This window comes from Pocillopora verrucosa, chromosome 4, assembly GCF_036669915.1.
Source record: "Pocillopora verrucosa isolate sample1 chromosome 4, ASM3666991v2, whole genome shotgun sequence".
Lineage (NCBI taxonomy): Eukaryota > Metazoa > Cnidaria > Anthozoa > Scleractinia > Pocilloporidae > Pocillopora > Pocillopora verrucosa.
In genome coordinates this window covers 14909742-14927120 of record NC_089315.1, presented here as the reverse complement: position 1 = coordinate 14927120, position 17379 = coordinate 14909742, and the positions used below count along the sequence as shown (strand labels likewise).

At 38.9% G+C, this 17379-nt stretch overlaps 1 protein-coding gene across 1 annotated transcript; it reads left to right on the top strand.

Moving 5' to 3' along the window:
• Nucleotides 1–3357: 3357 nt before the first annotated feature.
• LOC131784893 (protein-associating with the carboxyl-terminal domain of ezrin-like) lies at nucleotides 3358–16630 on the top strand. Its single transcript, XM_059101724.2, has 16 exons — nucleotides 3358–3839; nucleotides 5189–5374; nucleotides 5772–5888; nucleotides 6428–6484; nucleotides 7215–7314; nucleotides 7728–7789; nucleotides 8642–8685; nucleotides 9094–9171; nucleotides 9499–9638; nucleotides 10446–10509; nucleotides 11309–11444; nucleotides 12602–12742; nucleotides 13342–13369; nucleotides 13821–14197; nucleotides 14867–15325; nucleotides 15902–16630. Exons 1-16 carry the CDS (start codon nucleotides 3654–3656, stop codon nucleotides 15941–15943), a joined length of 2217 nt encoding a protein of 738 aa, XP_058957707.2. The 5' UTR covers nucleotides 3358–3653; the 3' UTR covers nucleotides 15944–16630.
• The last annotated feature ends 749 nt before the right edge of the window (nucleotides 16631–17379 follow it).

The following is a 17379-nucleotide window of genomic DNA, read 5'->3' as shown; positions in this document are numbered from 1 at the left end:
TCGAGTGTAGTGAGTGTGTTCCGTTTCACTTTTTATGGAAGGTCAAAGTGACGATGTCAAATACCCGGAAAAAAAACTCCAATCTCCGCCTTTTGCTTCTTCCCACGAAATACTAGAAAAAAGTAAAATGAACTTATGAGCGATTTCGGAAAAGTCGTTTATACGACTCACCGAAAAAAGACGGAGCGTAATCTTCCCATCTGGTAAAGTGGCGCCCATGTAGGCTTTCAAAATTGCTAAATAGATATAATCACCTGGAGACCCAAAACGGGACAAAAATAATTATATGCGAGCACTTCACTGGCGATGGAGCGCAAATTATTGGTTCATAGAATACATTCAGATTTCGGGGTGTCTACCTGAGTGCGTAACATGAGAAAGAGCCCCAAGACTGAGTAACCTCTCTTTATAAAACTGTTGCCGTCAAGCGTTTTTTCGCCGAGCTGATTTACTTAAATTCCGTCTAATATACATCCTGCAGGTCCTCAAATTGGCTTTACCGCAAAAATTTCTCGAAAAACGTGATATGTTTGGATTTCTGGAGCCGGCGGGGATGAAGCAATGATGAGAGAGCTCGCCTTCCGCCACTTTGAATAAAGGGGGTAAGTTTCTTGAGAAACTGTGGTTCTGCATCGGTGGGAGAAAATATCAAGGTAATTTAGCATTACTAACTGAGTTGATAACGTAAATTGGCCATCGTAAGGAGTTTAAAAGCCGACGATTCGAACGTTAGCCCTTCGTCAGAGCGATTGAGAAAGGGTTAACGCTCGAGACGTCAGCTTTTAAATTCTTTACGGTGGCCAATTTACGTTATCAACTCAGTTGATAATACTAAATTACTTCCGTTACTTTGGCTGGACATGGCGTCACATGTGGGTTTTGTTTGTTATTGTTTCTCTTCCTTGCTCTAAGGGTTTTTCTCCGGGTCCTCCAGTTTTCATCCGTCCACAAAAACCAACATTTTAAGTTCCAGTTCAGTCTGGAAACAGTGAACAAGAAGAGCCACCTGGTGAAGTGTTCATTACCAAATTGCCATTTCTTTTATTTATTTTTATTACTTCCTTATTCCTTAGCATGATCGTTCAACTTAATTACCAATGCTTATATTGTTTTCAGTAGTAGTGCTTTTCCTCCTCTTCCCCACCCCCAAGGTTCATGATCGTCTCGCCCGCTGTTTCTTGCGTAAGTCATGGATTAAGAGCTTGTAAGGTTTTAAAAAGTTAAACTTAGAATTCAAAGCGAACTTCGGTGAAAATTCAAAGTTTTATTTCTTTAATCGAATTATTACTTTTTTTATTTACCTCACAAGGTAATACCCTATTTGGGTAAAGAAGCGGACACACTAAATACGGAAAGCTGACAGATGAATTAAGCTCCGAGCTATTTTTTTTTCCCGTGAAGGGGTCGTAGTTCACGTAACCCGTCCGGCCCTACACACGTCAGCTTTCACTGTGATTTTCGATGGGATTGCGCGAGCGGGGCGGGACGCGTCATCTGATATAATAAAACCGTAGTACCCTGTCACAATCATTTCATGTGAATCGACTTCCGGGCGAATCAACTTCCGAGCGATAAGATCCGTTGCTATGACCTGATGAGAGTTTTAACCAAGGCCTTCAGAAGACTAGCGCGCTGACCATGAAAACCGCCGCTTCCTATGCAGTACGCAAAAAGCATGCAGTTAAGCGCGAGCGTTTCCTCCTGTAAAAGCGCGCGCTATGACAACAAAGAAAATAAATCCGTTGTTACGTTAGTTGTTGAAAAGTTAGCGTACGCAAAGGAGACAACTTTCTATCAGCAGCCTTTAAGCTGCCAGTTTTTTGCAGAAAAATCGTTTTGAATAATTGCAAGTTTCCATAACGAAAAATGGCTTCAACTTCGATTAAAAGCAGAATGGAATCTTCGCGGAATCTTTCTTATAAAGACAAAAGTTTTGTTGGCAAATGTGAAAGAGAATTCCGCGAACTCAAGCAGCGCTCAGACAAGTACTTTGACGACTTGGAAAAAGTCGAGGAGATGTGCCAGCGGGCGAAACAAGAAGTTGAAAGAATTCAACTGAAAGCTCAAGCCAAAAGAGAGCTAATAAAAAGAGATGCCGTCTTCCGAGCCAACTTGTATTTCGCCGTCCAAGAAATGACGGGTAAACGAAAGAGAGTGGAATTCAGAGAAGAGAAAAGTGCGGCAGACGAGAAGATGCCTGAACCGCCGGCTAGAAACGCTGAGCGGAACACATTAACTGGTCGCGTTTGTCGCCATTTGAAGATTGGCTGTTTCCTGGTTTTTAATGCAGTAGCTGCATATGTACTGTTTAAGTTAACACAATCATACTTCTAGTCTTAGTTCAGGGTTGGGGGGGGGGGGGGGAAGGTACTGAATTGAAGAAAAGAAAGCAAGAACGAACAATTGGGATTTTATGTTCTTCTTACTCGGGAAAATGTTTTTTATGACTCCTAAACTCCAAGATCTTTACACGAAGAAGGAAAACGACAGAAAGGAGTTGAGGATAACAGCAGAACTTTATGAACTTTTCACAAAAACATTTTAAACTGTTGATCTTAGTTTACAGATATGAGTGAAGGTTTATGTTATGTTAATCATATATTATCTTATTTTGAAATCGTCTTTTGCAGAGTTTAAGAATCGATCAGGTTGTACCAAGAAGTACACAATTTTTTTCCCTATCAAACGATGGAATTTTTTTTTGTTTTTGCTTTTCCTTGCGCAATGTTTATCCAGGCTTAAATGTGCGTTAAGTATGCGTTCAGCAAGTCCTTGCCTTTCTCCATGACGAGAGTACGTAATCAGTTGGTGGTGAGCTAAAGAAACTCGGGTTTAATCCGGCGGGATCGGGATCGGGATAAAAATGTTCATTGCAGTGGGATGGCGGGATGAAGAATAGCTGCGGGATGCGGGATTGAAGTCTATTTTGGACCCTCAAGTCTTGGCTTTGATGAAAAGAATGCTTGCATGTCTCGTAAATTTGCGACAAAATTTAGCAGGTATATAGCCTGAGTACTAACAACGGACATCACGATTGTAAGTATAATTATTTAGCAGGCCCGGAATAATTATGCTTCCCTATGTTTTGTATTACGATCAGCACACTTATCTTCAGCCTACAGATTCTCAGTTACGGTACATGTACAAATTTACCTATCATCTACTTCCTTCGTCTTCTAATGGTTTGCATAACTTATTAGATCTAAGGATTTTTCATCATGATCTTTGTCATCTTAGTGACGTTACCACGAACCAGTTAAAGATCATAACTTAAAGCAACACAAACGAGTCCCCCCCACCCCCGAGATACGAAGAAAGTACGCATAGACCGCTGACATATGTAGAGCGCATATTCCCAAACATGGCTGCTGACTTTAGGTTGTAAGGAGCCCTCTCAAATCTTATGTTTTTCCGTTTCCACGATGGCAAAGTGAAGACTTACGTTTTTCATCCAAGAAGTTTATCCTTGAACATTTGAAAGTTTAAAAAAATAGCTGTTCGTCGTGGTGTGTTGAGAAGTTTTTCTTTTCACGTGTCATTCGACGTACGTCACGCTCACTAATGAATGGTTCGTCTTACATTATCCACTGGCAAAAAAATAAGAACATCTACTTTGTGTTGGGTTGAATCATTTATGGTGCGATTGGCTTGCCATGGGATCAGAATGTAGTGTTGAAAAGGATTACGAGCTGGATGAACCTGTCGAATGTAATAGCAAAGAATGGAGTATTTACACAGCGAGAAGGAGTCAAGATGGCCTCAAAGTTACTGTATTTGTCCATGAGAAGAAAGGGAAGGAAAAGAATAGGGATTATGAAAGGATTTCTAAAGCTGCACAGGTAAGGCAGATTATACTGGGTAATGAATCATGTCATGTCACGTCAGCCTTAGAGGTTTTGCCTGAAAAAACAACATTCGTTAATGGTGTACGTCCACTGAAAGTCTGATCATCCTTGTGAGGGTAACTCTGAAAGCAACTGTCGTTAATTTTCGTGATTGAAATTTGCAAAACCTTATAAGTCGTCATCAAAATCAAGTCAGGTTACAGTCAGGCAATTGACTTTGATGATATGTTCCTTTGATGTTGTGGGCAGAAACGTCAGTATCTTACATAGTATACTGACAACAGTCTATTTCAGGACTTCCCTCACCCATGCTGGATGATCAACTACATGATGCACTGTCATTCCCTGCTTCAAACCATTTATTGTTACAAAAAAATCAGTCATTGTGCAGTGTAGTTGTACAGGAAATGCCAACTTATCTAACCTGTAAAAAGAAATATCTTGCACCCAGAGCCAAAAAGGAATTTTAACTCAATGGGCAGTAATGTTGCAATCTGATTGGTGAGTTTGCTGTTGTCAATAAGACTACAGAAAGTACTGCTGGCACAAACCTGTCATGCAATGCCTTTCACCCTTTTACTCCCAGATCAAATTTGTAATTCTCCTTACTCTCAACCATACCATTCTTATAATATAAGTTCAGAGAATTTAGTATTGAATCGACTAATTATCCCCTGATTGATATTTTTCTTTATTCTCATCACTTATTTGGTTGATACAGTATTGATATAGTAAGGAGAGATTCTGTCTTGGTCACTCATGGGATTTAAAGGGTTAACAACTCTCAAACATGAATGACTGTTTATCTGACATTGATATTGTAGTAAAAAACAAATAGACAGTGGTTTAGAGTGGTGTTTACTCTTATTGACAATGATATTTCTTACACTGTGGTCAAAATTTTTGTTGAGCACTGAATCAGCTGCATCTTGCGATTCCACAACATTTTGACTACTGTGATGAATATCATCGTCAACAAGAGTACAGATGATGTTAAACCACTGTCAATGGGTCAATTTTGTAATGATATCAAGGAGTTTCATTAAGACAAGGTTACCAGTGTTCTACCTTAGCACCATCTGTTTTGCTGGAGAGCAGGCTCTTGCGATTGGTATTAACTTACTATGCCATTTCCTGGCATGGGTGCTTACCATGCCATCCACAGCTGCTTATGAGTTATTAAAACCCCTGATATCATTACTAATTCATGATAAATGATTAAAAATGATTAAGGATAAATCATTACATAGTTTTTTTCTTATCATCACAATACAATAGTTTCACTGGCGAAAGAGGAAAGAGATAATCATTTTTACATGCATGACTTAATGTCTCTTTTTCAGTGTCTCAAAACTCTTAAACATCCCGCCATTCTTAAACACCATTGGTCCTATGATAACTCAGAAGAGTTTTGTATGGTGACAGAACCAGTCAGGCCTTTAGAATCTGTTATAAAGAGTTTAGACACAATGGAGATAATTGCTGGACTCTATAATGTTGTTGAAGCTCTAGTATTTTTGCATGAGAGGGTAAGTCCAAGAGTTATTTCATGCTTTTGCCAGAGAGCGATCTGTTTTAAGTTCTTATTTTCAGTACCTGTGTTGAGATTGTTTTAGTATTATTTGATTGATGTTAATCCTTAGTTCAAACATTGGCAGTAGTTAAAATGTCACTTTCCTCTTTTTCAAACTGATTGTTATATCTTGCCATTTCCAAGGACTAAGAAAACTGTTATAACCAGTTGCAACTTAACACAACTGCCAAACTAAAATATTCACTTGGCAAACTCTATATATACTGAAGTCACACTAAAGTCACACACTTAATTAGCACAAAAACAAACCTAAGAATGAAACTGCACCCTAACACAGGCAGTGAGAGCATATCCTATGATGGTTTGTAACATTCTATTCTTGAAATTTTTAGGGTGGTCTGTCACACAACAATGTCTGCATGTCGTCTGTGTACGTAAGTGATAATGACTGGGGATGGAGACTTGGTGGAATGGAACATGTCTGCAGATTTTCTGAATTGACAAATGAGGTAAAATTATGTGAAATTTTTTTTGTAACATTATGTCTGTAGATTAATTTACATCTCATGAGAGAGAGAGATGGCATTTCTTCTTTCTAGAAAAGTTTAAAAGATGCATAATTACACTTCTAGCAGTTACATGTATGTGAAATTGTAAATTATGGCAATGTAGTACTGTCTAAAATTTTCCTATGTCAAAATTGAATTTACTTTTATTAATAATGGAGGATTAATTTTGCATAAATTAATTAAGAAAGTGCTATAGTAGTTCTAAAGACATTTTGGGTAACAGCTAGGATAAATTGACCAACCACAAAAGACATTCAGGGCAACAGGTGGGATAAATTGACATGATCAAAAGTGTTAAATTAAGATCCTATCTACATAGGTTAAGAACTAAATGTGTACTAGAATATATAGCTTTGTTTTTAGTTTACCCCTCTAACTTAATTGGTTTGTAATTCATTCTCCAACCTGTGTATAGGTATTTAACATATCGTGAATAATTTTATTGCAAAATTGATGTAGTGTGTTTCTTGTCTCTCAAGTTTTTGTCAGGAACAAGAGAACAAAGGGACACCAAGTCTATTTCTCCTGAAGAAAAGGTTATTCCTGCTTCAAGTAACTTGTATTTTACCAATAGGGTGTTGTCTCTTGAAACTATGACTGTACACTGCCTAGCATTAGAAGCTAGGAATTATTCCTGTATCAGTAAGGCCAGCAATACTGCAATGGCTGTCCATAACTGTTAAGTAAATAGCTTACCTCTTTTGGCAATGAAGACCTAAGTCATCTCAGTGCCCTAACCTTTAACTCTTTACATCCTAACATCAGGATGCATATTCTCCATTCTGTTTTCTATACATTCCTAAGGGGCTAACAAGTAGAATTTTTTCAACAATCAAGAGCTTCTGTAGTTGGTGATCATTTCCTTTATTCTTTCAACCTTAATGTTTGATTCAGGGGTGTTATGGTATGGAGAAATTAGATGCCAGTCACTCTTAGGGGTTAAAGGGTTAAAATCCCAACATCTGATTGTTGATTCTCCCTTCTAGCTAGGATACATGTACATTTCCTTGTAAATTAGTTAACAAATTTTGTGTTAGATCAAGATAAAAACCTTTACCTGATATGTTTAAGCATTCTCATTATCTGTTTGCTGGATTATCTATGGATATTATAGGGAGAAGTTGCATGTTAATCACTTCTGTGAGTTTAAAGGTTATTATAATGTCAACAACATCACTGATCAATTAGTGATCACCACCATAACCCCCAAACTTCCTTTACTAGTATCTCTACAAAAACTTCTTGATTTACTGTCTCTCTTGTCAGGATGGTCAAGTAAATGTTAGTCTTAAGACAGGTCATGCCCTTGATGCTTATGGCTTTGGTATGTTTGTCAGTGACATCTTGGACACTCGTACAGATTTAGGTAAATATGTTTCCTTCTAATTGACAATATTGAAAAATTGCAATTTTATAATGTTGAACTAAGGAAAGGAAAATATTTATTCCATTAGTCGATAACTATGATCTGATCTGGTCACATGGAATGCTGAAGTCAGTTAATTAACACCTGTGATACATGTATTATGTGAACCTTTGTTCCACTCTAAATCCTGAAAATGTTGAATCAGTTTTTTTTAAACAAATTTTGATTCCCAGGTCACCTTTTTTCAAACAAATTCAGGCCATGAAAGGTTGCCAATGGTTTTTTTAACCAACTGCAGCACTAGCATAAGTTTCTTCATTCAACATGTGATTTCACTAACCTCAAAACAGACCATGCCTTTTCACAAATTTGTTTTTGCACTTAATGAATGTCTTCAATTTATCTCATCCTAGGAGATGCAGGTGAAAATTTTGGAGAAAAGATGCAGAGTTTATTTCTTCATGAGAATCCTCAGGTATATATTTTTTAAATGCTCTGGATACATTTTATTGTTGGTTTTAATTAGCAGGTTTCCATTCATTTTAATTCTTTGGATTTAAACAATGCTTCATCAACATCTTGTAGGAATTTAATGAAACTGCTACATTGAGTGGCTCTTCTACTTTCATAATTTTTTTCTTTTTCCTGGTGTTAACAAAACTGTTGCTAACTTCTTTAAACATTGTTTGAGGGGAATTGGGTTTCTGTTTTTTATGTTGAGTGGAGAATTGATAACCACCTACGAATGGGGAGACACACTAACTACTTTTTCTGCTTATTACAGCATTTATGTAGTTTTACATGCCATACACAGATTTTTTTATTAAATAAATACCCACTGTGATATTTGCTCCACTTAGTCAGCTGTGACAGTCATTCTTTTCTTACAACCACTCTACACAATATGATTTTTATGACAGTCCATGCAATCATCAGCTGATGATACAACCACATTATGAATTAGGTAATTTGAACCATTTGAGGTCAACAACAGCAACAAATGTCACCTTTGTATTTTAATGATTGTGAGCTAAAACTGTATCTTCAAGCTCATCTGGTTTTGCTTGCATTCTTAAAACTATCTTGTTAAGGTGGCATGGCAACTTTGTTTGTGAGCCTCACACATTTTAAATTGTTTTAATAATCAGTAATAATTATTCTAGTTTATTATGAGGGTCTGTAGGCTAAAAGTTGCTTACCTTGTGCATACACAAGTTGAGTCATCTCCATCTCAATCACAGTTTCCTCCAAGTAGTTACACATTTTATGTATTTATGTATGCAGTTCGTGTACTAATGTTCACTTGCGTTCTTGATATATGTTCCAGATGAGGCCTCAGTTTTCCAGTCTTCTTGGTGATGAATTCTTCAGGTTTGTCAAAGCTAATCTTATTTTATCAGAAATTTTGGTGAGGAACTTCATAGCAAAGGAATCATAAAACGGTTCATACATTCCCTGATAGATGGCAGAGGTGGAGAAAACGTTCTCAATTTGATAAAAAATGACCAAGAGTTCTTAGTCAATGTCCTAGGAAAGTAACAAGACCTTGAGAAAGTTTTTCAAAATGTTGATGCCTCAAATTAAACGATTTTCAGTGAAGGTGAAAGTGATCTTCACCTTTTCAATCTTAAAAAGACTTTGATGAATTTTATTTAATGTTAGTTCCTGACCACTGCCTACCTTAGAGAAATGTATATCCCTTCAACATGAAAATCATTTTAAATTGCATAATTTGTAATTTGTGAGATTTTAATTATAGGGCATTTTTAATATTATTAGGAGCGGCTTTCTGGAGATAATGACATTTCTTAACCAAATAACCATTAAAACTGATGTCGAGAAAGAAAAATTTTTCAGGTATGGAAGTTACCTATAAGTTTCATTACGGGAGGTAAAGTTTAACCCTTAAAACCCATGGGGTGACCTGTTTCCCGGAGTTTGCCCTTTATGTCAATTCTCCCCTCTAGCTGTTCTCACTGCCAGCTATGTTACCTTTTTAATCAGTCACGAATCACTTACTATTTAGTACAGACGCGAAGTGGGATGTGTAGGGAAAAGGCAGGATTGAAAGCCTTCTTCCCCCCCCCCTCCCCAATTAAATCTTTCTCTCAGCCTCACCCCTAGCTGTAAGGGTTCAGGGTTTTGGCATGGTAGGTTATTTAACGAAGGGTGTGTTCGTTTCAGTTCTCTTGCCTACAAGTTGACAACAATTCCACCAAGGCTTGTTGCCAAGCGAATGCTTCCGAGATTGATGTCGAGATTTGTTCTGGCTGACCCTAGTGCAGAGAAAAATTTCCTCCCTCATCTCCTGACTCCTATCAAAGGTAAAGTGTTGTTTATTACCCAAAACGCACCCATCGTCGTTTACAGCGAGGTTTTTGGTGAAACGCAATGTTGCAAGTGGAAGTTAACCTAACTTTGCTTGGGGAAAATCACAGACAAAATCTGCAATAATTTACCAAATTGACAGCTGAGGGAAACTTTGTTAGAAAATGCAATCTGAGTTTTTTTCATGTTTATTTTACGGTGACCTATAAGTTACCGTAAAATAAATTAATCCAACTGAATTCTAACTGAATTATTCCAACTGTTCTATTCTGTTCTGTTGGAATAATTCAGTGGTTCATGAAAGAACTGAGAAAAATGTTCTATCTCATTAGATACAGGATAAATTTCACTATTTATAATATCGTTGCTATATACCACAATTTGTCTTTCACACAGGTTGTCATTTATATTCCTTGTTCTTGTTCTCGCCGTATCACGGATCGAGTCTACAATCTGCGTCATTCCTTGTCATCTGTAGCTATGTTTTTTCCCTCCTTGCGGTTTATTTAGTATGTCTGAAGTGCCTCTCTTGTTTTATCCATCCTCAAATGTAAGATAATCCTGTGTTCATCATGCAGAAACCATCTCAGAAGTGATAATGCACAATGCAATGAAGGTTTACTTAAAACTTTGTGTAGCGCTTTTATGCGAGGGAGATCCTCGTTTGACTAAGGCCTGTATTTTTGAAGAGTGCTCTTCCGTCTATTTGCTCGTATTGGAGGATATCCGTAACTCTTCAAATATCAGGAATTTTTTATTTGTGGTAATCAATTTTAAAAGCTGAATAATCCATTTACCTCCAGATGGTAATGATGCTGATTACCAGTCAAGCAACCTCTCTCCAGTTCTCCCAGACGAGCTGTTCAGGTAATGGTTTCTTTTTTCTGTGGGGCTACCACAGACCACCCAAACTATCAAAATGTAGCAGGTTTTAGCTTGTATTCAATGTACCTCATTTCAACGACGGGTTTTTCCAACGTAGGGAGGATTTCTTAATTTTCAGTATTCTTCTAGAAGTTAAGGATCTATAAAGCTTTTTATGCACTTTTCAGTTTCTTGAGTTTTCCAAAATCTTTTCAAAGGACATTGAGCAACATGAATATGTAACATTTATATGTTTCTCATTTAATATTTGTCTTTCATATTTCCAAGCCATTTTGCTAATTTCAACTTGAGAAGGTCGTTGGGGCTTTGAGGCTTCCTCAAAATCTTTGTTTACTAAAAATATTTGTTGGCAGATTTTCTCGATTTCTCTTTAAAAAAAAATCCAAGCAGTCAGATTGTGTTTAAGTGAAAAGGTGAAATATACTCCTGGTGTGCAGTACTCACTGTGGCAAACAGAGACATTTTGCTAATAGAGTGCTTTTCGATTTAGTGCCGTAAAACCCAAACCGAGGTTACCCTAACGGCCGTTTCAATTAAAAAAAAAAAAAAAAAAAAAAACGGAAAATAGATGAGAACCAAAGCAAATCAAGTAAGCCGCGGGAGACACGGGAAATCGCGAGTTATCAAATAGCGATCTGGCTTAGTCTTGAATTTGATTGACTGAGAGAAAGGTGCGAGTTAGCTGGGCCGATCAGAGAGCAAAGGTAAGCAAAACAAACCGAATCCAAGATTACTTTCTACACTTAATTAAAAATTGCTTTAACTGGTTATCTCCTTTTAGAGAACACTGTATTCCCATTTTAATGACTCTATGGTCCATCAGGGACGGACATGTCCGGATGATTCTTCTCAAATATTTTGGTCTCTATGCCACCTCTTTTGAGGAAGAAGTTCTGGAAAATTTCATTTTACCTCAGGTATGGTCTTACTGCAGTAGAGATTAATGGTTACTAAAAGACACTGTGCCGGAGTTTAGTATCAAATTCTGAACACAGTACACTAGATATCCTTGAGACGCCTCTCACTATTCCTTTCGCTTTATTGAAATTTGTATAGCGATATAGCTGACAGCTGTTGGAGCTGCCTGAGTGAAGTTTTCCTACCTGGAAGATATATTTTGCTTCCCTCAAAATGCCGACGCACGAAAAGCATTTACGTCAAAGCAGGAGTTAGGTTACAATCGCATTCAGGTTACCCAAACGCCAACCACCTTGCCAGTTCGCCCCCTAAAGTAAAACAGTTTCGCCCCCACCTTCACCATTTTGCCCCCAAATCTTTCAGCTAGTTAAGGTGTAGGGGCGAACTTCCTTTGATACAGAAGGCGAGCTCGCAAAGGTGGTAGGGGCGAACTTGCAATGAGGCGAAACCTCCCGATAGATGATAGAATATAAGAACAGGAAAACGTAAAACTGGCAGCGGATCGCAAAGTTCTCGCGTTATCGCCTCTCGTGTTCTACGTTTTGCTGCTCAACGCTTTCAAGCGCGCACACGAGAAAAATTGTAGCTACGCAGGCTACAGCTTGTTTGAACGAGAAGCCAAATTTCGCACCATTATGCGAATACGACGACCTTAAGGCCATGAATATTTCATCATAAGCAGATCAAAAGCAGGATTTACTCTTTTAATGGGCTTTTAGACTTAGAATGTGACGCGCCTCTCAAGTCGTTTGGAACACGAAAACTATAAGAATGAGGTTGGGGGGGTCGATAACTTACAGATGATTGGCAAGGTACTTCTCGTTACAATATCAATGTAGTAATCAGCAAAAAGGGGATGAAGCTGGACTAAATTATCTGCTAGAGGGTGTGGTCTAGAAGTAAAACTAAATTGTCCCAACTAATTTACAAGGATAAGTATAGCAACAGAAAGGGAGAAAATCGAAACAGTTTGGAGGAGTCATACGGGTTATGAGACCGTCGTAAGGTGGTGTTTCATTGTATACCAAAATGCTCTTTCTTTTCTCCCGGCCTTTTCTTCCTATAACAGAAAATCGCGTTTCTATCAAAACTGTAACATAGTGTTGCTTCTTTGTTGAACCACAATTTTGATTTTTTAAAAATTTTTTTCCCGCAGATGTTGATTGGTTTGCGAGAAACAGATGATAGAATAGTTGCGGCTACATTTTCTGCCCTATCGGTCATGGTACCCGTGTTAGGAGCGAATGTTGTTGTCGGTGGAGAGAGAAAAAAGCACTTCATCGAAGGGAGACCTAAGGTATAAACCAATTGAAATGAAAACGGGAAGTCCCTACGCTCGCTTGGGAATAGCAGCTGAAGTCCCTACGCTCGCTTGGGAATAGCAGCTGAAGTCCCTACGCTCGCTTGGGAACAGCAGCTGAAGTCCCTACGCTCGCTTGTGAACAGCAGCTGAAGTCCCTACGCTCGCTTGGGAACAGCAGCTGAAGTCCCTACGCTCGCTTGGGAACAGCAGCTGAAGTCCCTGCGCTCGCTTGGGAACAGCAGCTGAAGTCCCTACGCTCGCTTGGGAACAGCAGCTGAAGTCCCTACGCTCGCTTGGGAACAGCAGCCGAAGTTCCTACGCTCGCTTGAGAACAGCAGCTGAAGTCCCTACGCTCGCTTGGGAACAGCAGCTGAAGTCCCTACGCTCGCTTGGGAACAGCAGCTGAAGTCCCTACGCTCGCTTGGGAACAGCAGCTGAAGTCCCTACGCTTGCTTGGGAACAGCAGTGTCTTTTAGCAATCTGTATAATTGTTTGTTACAACCACGAAGTAAGAGAGAGGTGGAGAGAGGGGGAGGAGATTTACTATAGTTATTGTCAGTCTTTGACGTTTCGTGTTTTGTTTTTCTTTTCAGTTTAACAGTTCTGAGAGCATGCCTACCAGTAAGTTCCTGTAATCCAGGCATATTGTTTCCTGTCTTAATAACGTACGCCTATTTCAGCTTTAAGCTCTTTTTTCTTCGTTTTCTCATCATGTTTCAGCCATGATCATAACCATTTTCGGTTTTTGTCCTTATGGACCAGTAATTATTTACTGCATGGGGTGTGGTCGGGAGGAGATCACATGGTTTTCAGGAGGGGAAGATGCGGGGGGGGGGGGGGGGTTCGGTGGATTTTGGGGAGATCACATGGTTTTAAGGGGGGAAGATGGGGGCGGTCCGGAGGATTTTGGGGAGATCACATGGTTTTCAGGGAGAGAAGAAGGGGGGGGGGGGAATCGGTCGTCACCAACGGAGTCTAAAGGGGGAATTTTGGAAAATCGACTGCCCCCCATCTTCCCCATCCCCCTAGACGAAAAAAACGACCAGTCCTCGAGCCTTCACTTGCTTTTCAGTATCTACAAATAATGTCATGAAGGAAAAGAAGATTAGCAACATTGGTCCCACAAATGTCAGTGGAGTCATCGACTTTGAGAACAAGTTGAGCCCAGAATCAGACGTAACTGTACAGACATCCACACGTAATACTAACGACCAAATTCGAAAACAGGAAAGGGAAAAACGGAGACAAGAAATGGAGAAGAGGAAAGAGGAGAGGAAAAAAGAGATGGAACGGCGCAGATTGGAACGAGAGAAACAAAGAATAGCTAAACAGTCGTCTCCTAAGAGATTTACAGATTTAGTTGTCCCACAAGGGGACCCTGATCAGGGAGAATTTGAACAATGGGAAGAACTTGATGAGTCCCCAAGCTCCCCGCGGTCAGACGTAACGGTAAGGGAACATGAATAGAAGTTACTTTCATTTTATACCGTTAGAAGAGCACCGACTTTGTATTTTTAGAGACAACTTCACTGATCAAAGCCATAAAAGAAAAAAACTAACATGTTTAAGACTGCCGAACATGTATTTAAAAAAGGCCGTTATTAGTAAGGCTTATCCCCAAATACTTTGTAACTGTGTCGTTTTTTGGAGGCTTAATCTTGTTTTCGCTCCTCCCGTAAGTGAACCTTTTCATTTTGCTTCGCATTTTCGAGCTATAAGAGAAATTTACCGGTTGTAATTTACACCATGTTTGCGCAAAAGCATTACACTGCGTGTTGACATTCCTACCCTAGCTGTATGCAGGAAGTTTATCACCGTCACAATTGACCTTACCTCCTATAGCTTAGTGGTAGAGCATCCAAATTACTAATTGGTAGGTCGGATGGTTGTAGGTATGGCTCTTGATGGCAACACCCCGAGTTCTTTTTCGAGTGTGCTTTGTCGTTTACCGAATAACATCATCTTTCTTATTGTAGAATGTGGATGGAACTCATCAATCATTTTCTGAATTGGTTTAAGCAAGTTTTATATTCATATAAGAACAGTACCAGTAGTCGCACAGAGATGGTAGTGAAGGATTTTCATCGACTATTAATTTTTGCCATTTTTTGTTTCTAGAGCAGTCGTTCAAGCCAAGCAACTGCTGAGCATGGTGTGAACTACTGGAGTGATGATCAGAGTGTTACCAGCGAACAGGACAAATTAGAAATGAACAACGTTGATGTTAATATCTCCCTGCAAGCGGGGAAATCAAACGAACCTTCCTCTCTCTCTCGCAATAAAGAGAGCTATCCATCGAAATCTAGTGCGCCGACGCACTCGAACGCATTAAAACTTGGTTCTAAAAAATCTTCAACTAAAACAGAGAAGTCTTCGAAATCAAGACGGCGAAGTGAAGAGAGACTGGGTAGTGAATTTGAAATCACGCGAATAGAAGTTCGCTCAAGAGAGCCCGATTACTTCGCTGATATGGAGCCGTCAGTGACTTTTAAGGAGAAAAATTCAGATGTTCAACCCGGAAAATCCCAAGGCGCAGGACTAAGTTCTAAATTGGCGATGGTGGAAGATACGTCACAGGTATGGCTTAGAGATTGGGTGGCCTGTGCACGGGCTCGTATTTGAGAATGAGTGGATAACCTGTGAATACTTTAGTTCAGGGCCCAGTTCTTCAAAGAGCGGACAGCGCTCTTCGCCGTTTCTGTTTAGTTGCGGAATAGCGTTAGCCATCATTCGAACCTCCGGGGCTAGGTGTAAAGAGAAAGAAAACATCGACTTGATCTGCTTGTCAACAGGGTTTTTACTCGCAAATTTTTGCTTTGCTGTCAACGCGAACAAACTGGTGTACCATAGAAAAGTGATTTTCTTGGACTTAAGATAAGGGATAACTTGGTCTAGGAATTAACAAATATGCTTCTTTTAAATCCTTCGAAAACTAAGTCCAGAGTAATCGCGGTTTTTTTTGTTTCTCTCTCTAAGAACCTTAACGTTATGACTGCCGTACACCTGCCTTAGCGCCCTTCCTTAGCCTTTCATCTCGCGCGTTGGCAATCTTGTCATTAGAAGTCAAGTTACGTCTCCTGTGGTATGGTTAAAGTATCATAACAGTTGTTTGTTTCAGTGTTAAAATGAGACTCTTTTCTTACTTTTTTTCAGGTGGAAAGTGGCTGGGGTGATGAATGGGATGGTTTTGATTAGCGAGGAGTTCTTTTAAAATTTATTTCAATCTCCCCTTGATCAGGTCGTAGGTTTTTTCAACAAACGATTGATCAATTTGATATTCTCCCAATTCTCTTTGGTGGAAGGTTGAAGAAAATGCATCAAAATTGTTTGTTTTCAAATAAAAACACAGTACTGTGATCATTCAAAATCACAACGAAAGAGCTGTGGGTCCCATCTACACCGAGGCGATTTTGTTTCAAAACACATCCTTTTTATGCGTTTTTGCCGAACATCCAAACAAAAAGGATCCAAAAAGGCTCATGAAAACGGGGCCTTTTGAAAACAGCTTAGAGAAAGGAGTGTTTTGAAAAGCATCGTTTTTGAAACAACTCCTTTTCTTGTGTTGATAAGTGAAAGTGTGGCCCTTGTTAATATCGACCGCAAGAAAAAAAAGGACTCGCAATCCTTAATTTTTCCGATATGTACACCTTTTACCATTTTATCAATGTGTCATTCTTCGCGGTGACTGTTAATTTGATTCCTTTTTCAAATCTATTTTCCTCTGCTATAGGTTTTATTGAATTTGCAAACAGAAATTTTATCGAATTATCGAGAAATAAAATGAATAAATAAAGACCATTGCATATTTTATAAAGTTATTTGGCGAAAGTGTTATAGTATTTTTAAAGGTAATACGTTCGAGTGAGATGAATAAATGAAATATTGTTTATCGACACACACGTATTATATTTTGTAATTTTACTAATTCATAGTAACATGACACCTTGATACCATTTCCATTTAGACAAAGCAAACACGGGAATGGTGTAGTCTCAGATTTCCTTGTGGAAGATAGTTGCTTGTTTACTCTTCCATATTGTTGACCGTCTTCACCCCTCATTTAAATTTGCATCATTCTGGAATTAGAGCTGTTGCAAAGATATTTCTTATGATTCATAAGGAGAGGACTGAGAATTCGATTTTTCCAAGGCTAAAGTTTGTTCGTATCCCCTGCCTTGTGCAAATTTCTATCTCAATTCCAATTCTTAGAGGCAGAAACACCAGAAGTGTGATGAAAAACCCCTGCTCCAAGTGACTCAGACCTATTTTCTGAGTTGCGCCATAAGAAGCACCATTTAGGAAGTGTTCAATGGAGGCCACATTTTTCAAATATTTAAGTCTCCAGTCGCCATTGTACTCCTCCACGAACTCAGCTATTCCTCAAGGAGTTACGTTGGTACAATATAAAATAAATTAAAGTCACAATCATTGTTCCAGCTTCCGAGGAGCTAAATTGTTGCGTGGGTGGGTTTTTCACCGTTTGACTTTTTAGCTGGGGAAAGACAAAGGCTGCATTGTTAACTATAAACAGGTTAAGTATTAGCGACGTTTGAAATATAAAGAAAATATTAGGAGAGACCTTTTGCTATGGGAACAGGACACCTGTTACCACAAATTTTACCTTTGCCATT

Excerpts from the sequence above, each read along its gene's own strand:
- LOC131784893 (XM_059101724.2), top strand. The coding sequence starts at position 3,654 with ATGGGATCAGAATGTAGTGTTGAAAAGGATTACGAGCTGGATGAACCT. Across the intron at positions 5,889-6,427 it reads TTTCTGAATTGACAAATGAG|TTTTTGTCAGGAACAAGAGA; the intron begins GTAAAATTATGT and ends TTGTCTCTCAAG. Across the intron at positions 8,686-9,093 it reads CTTGGTGATGAATTCTTCAG|GAGCGGCTTTCTGGAGATAA; the intron begins GTTTGTCAAAGC and ends TAATATTATTAG.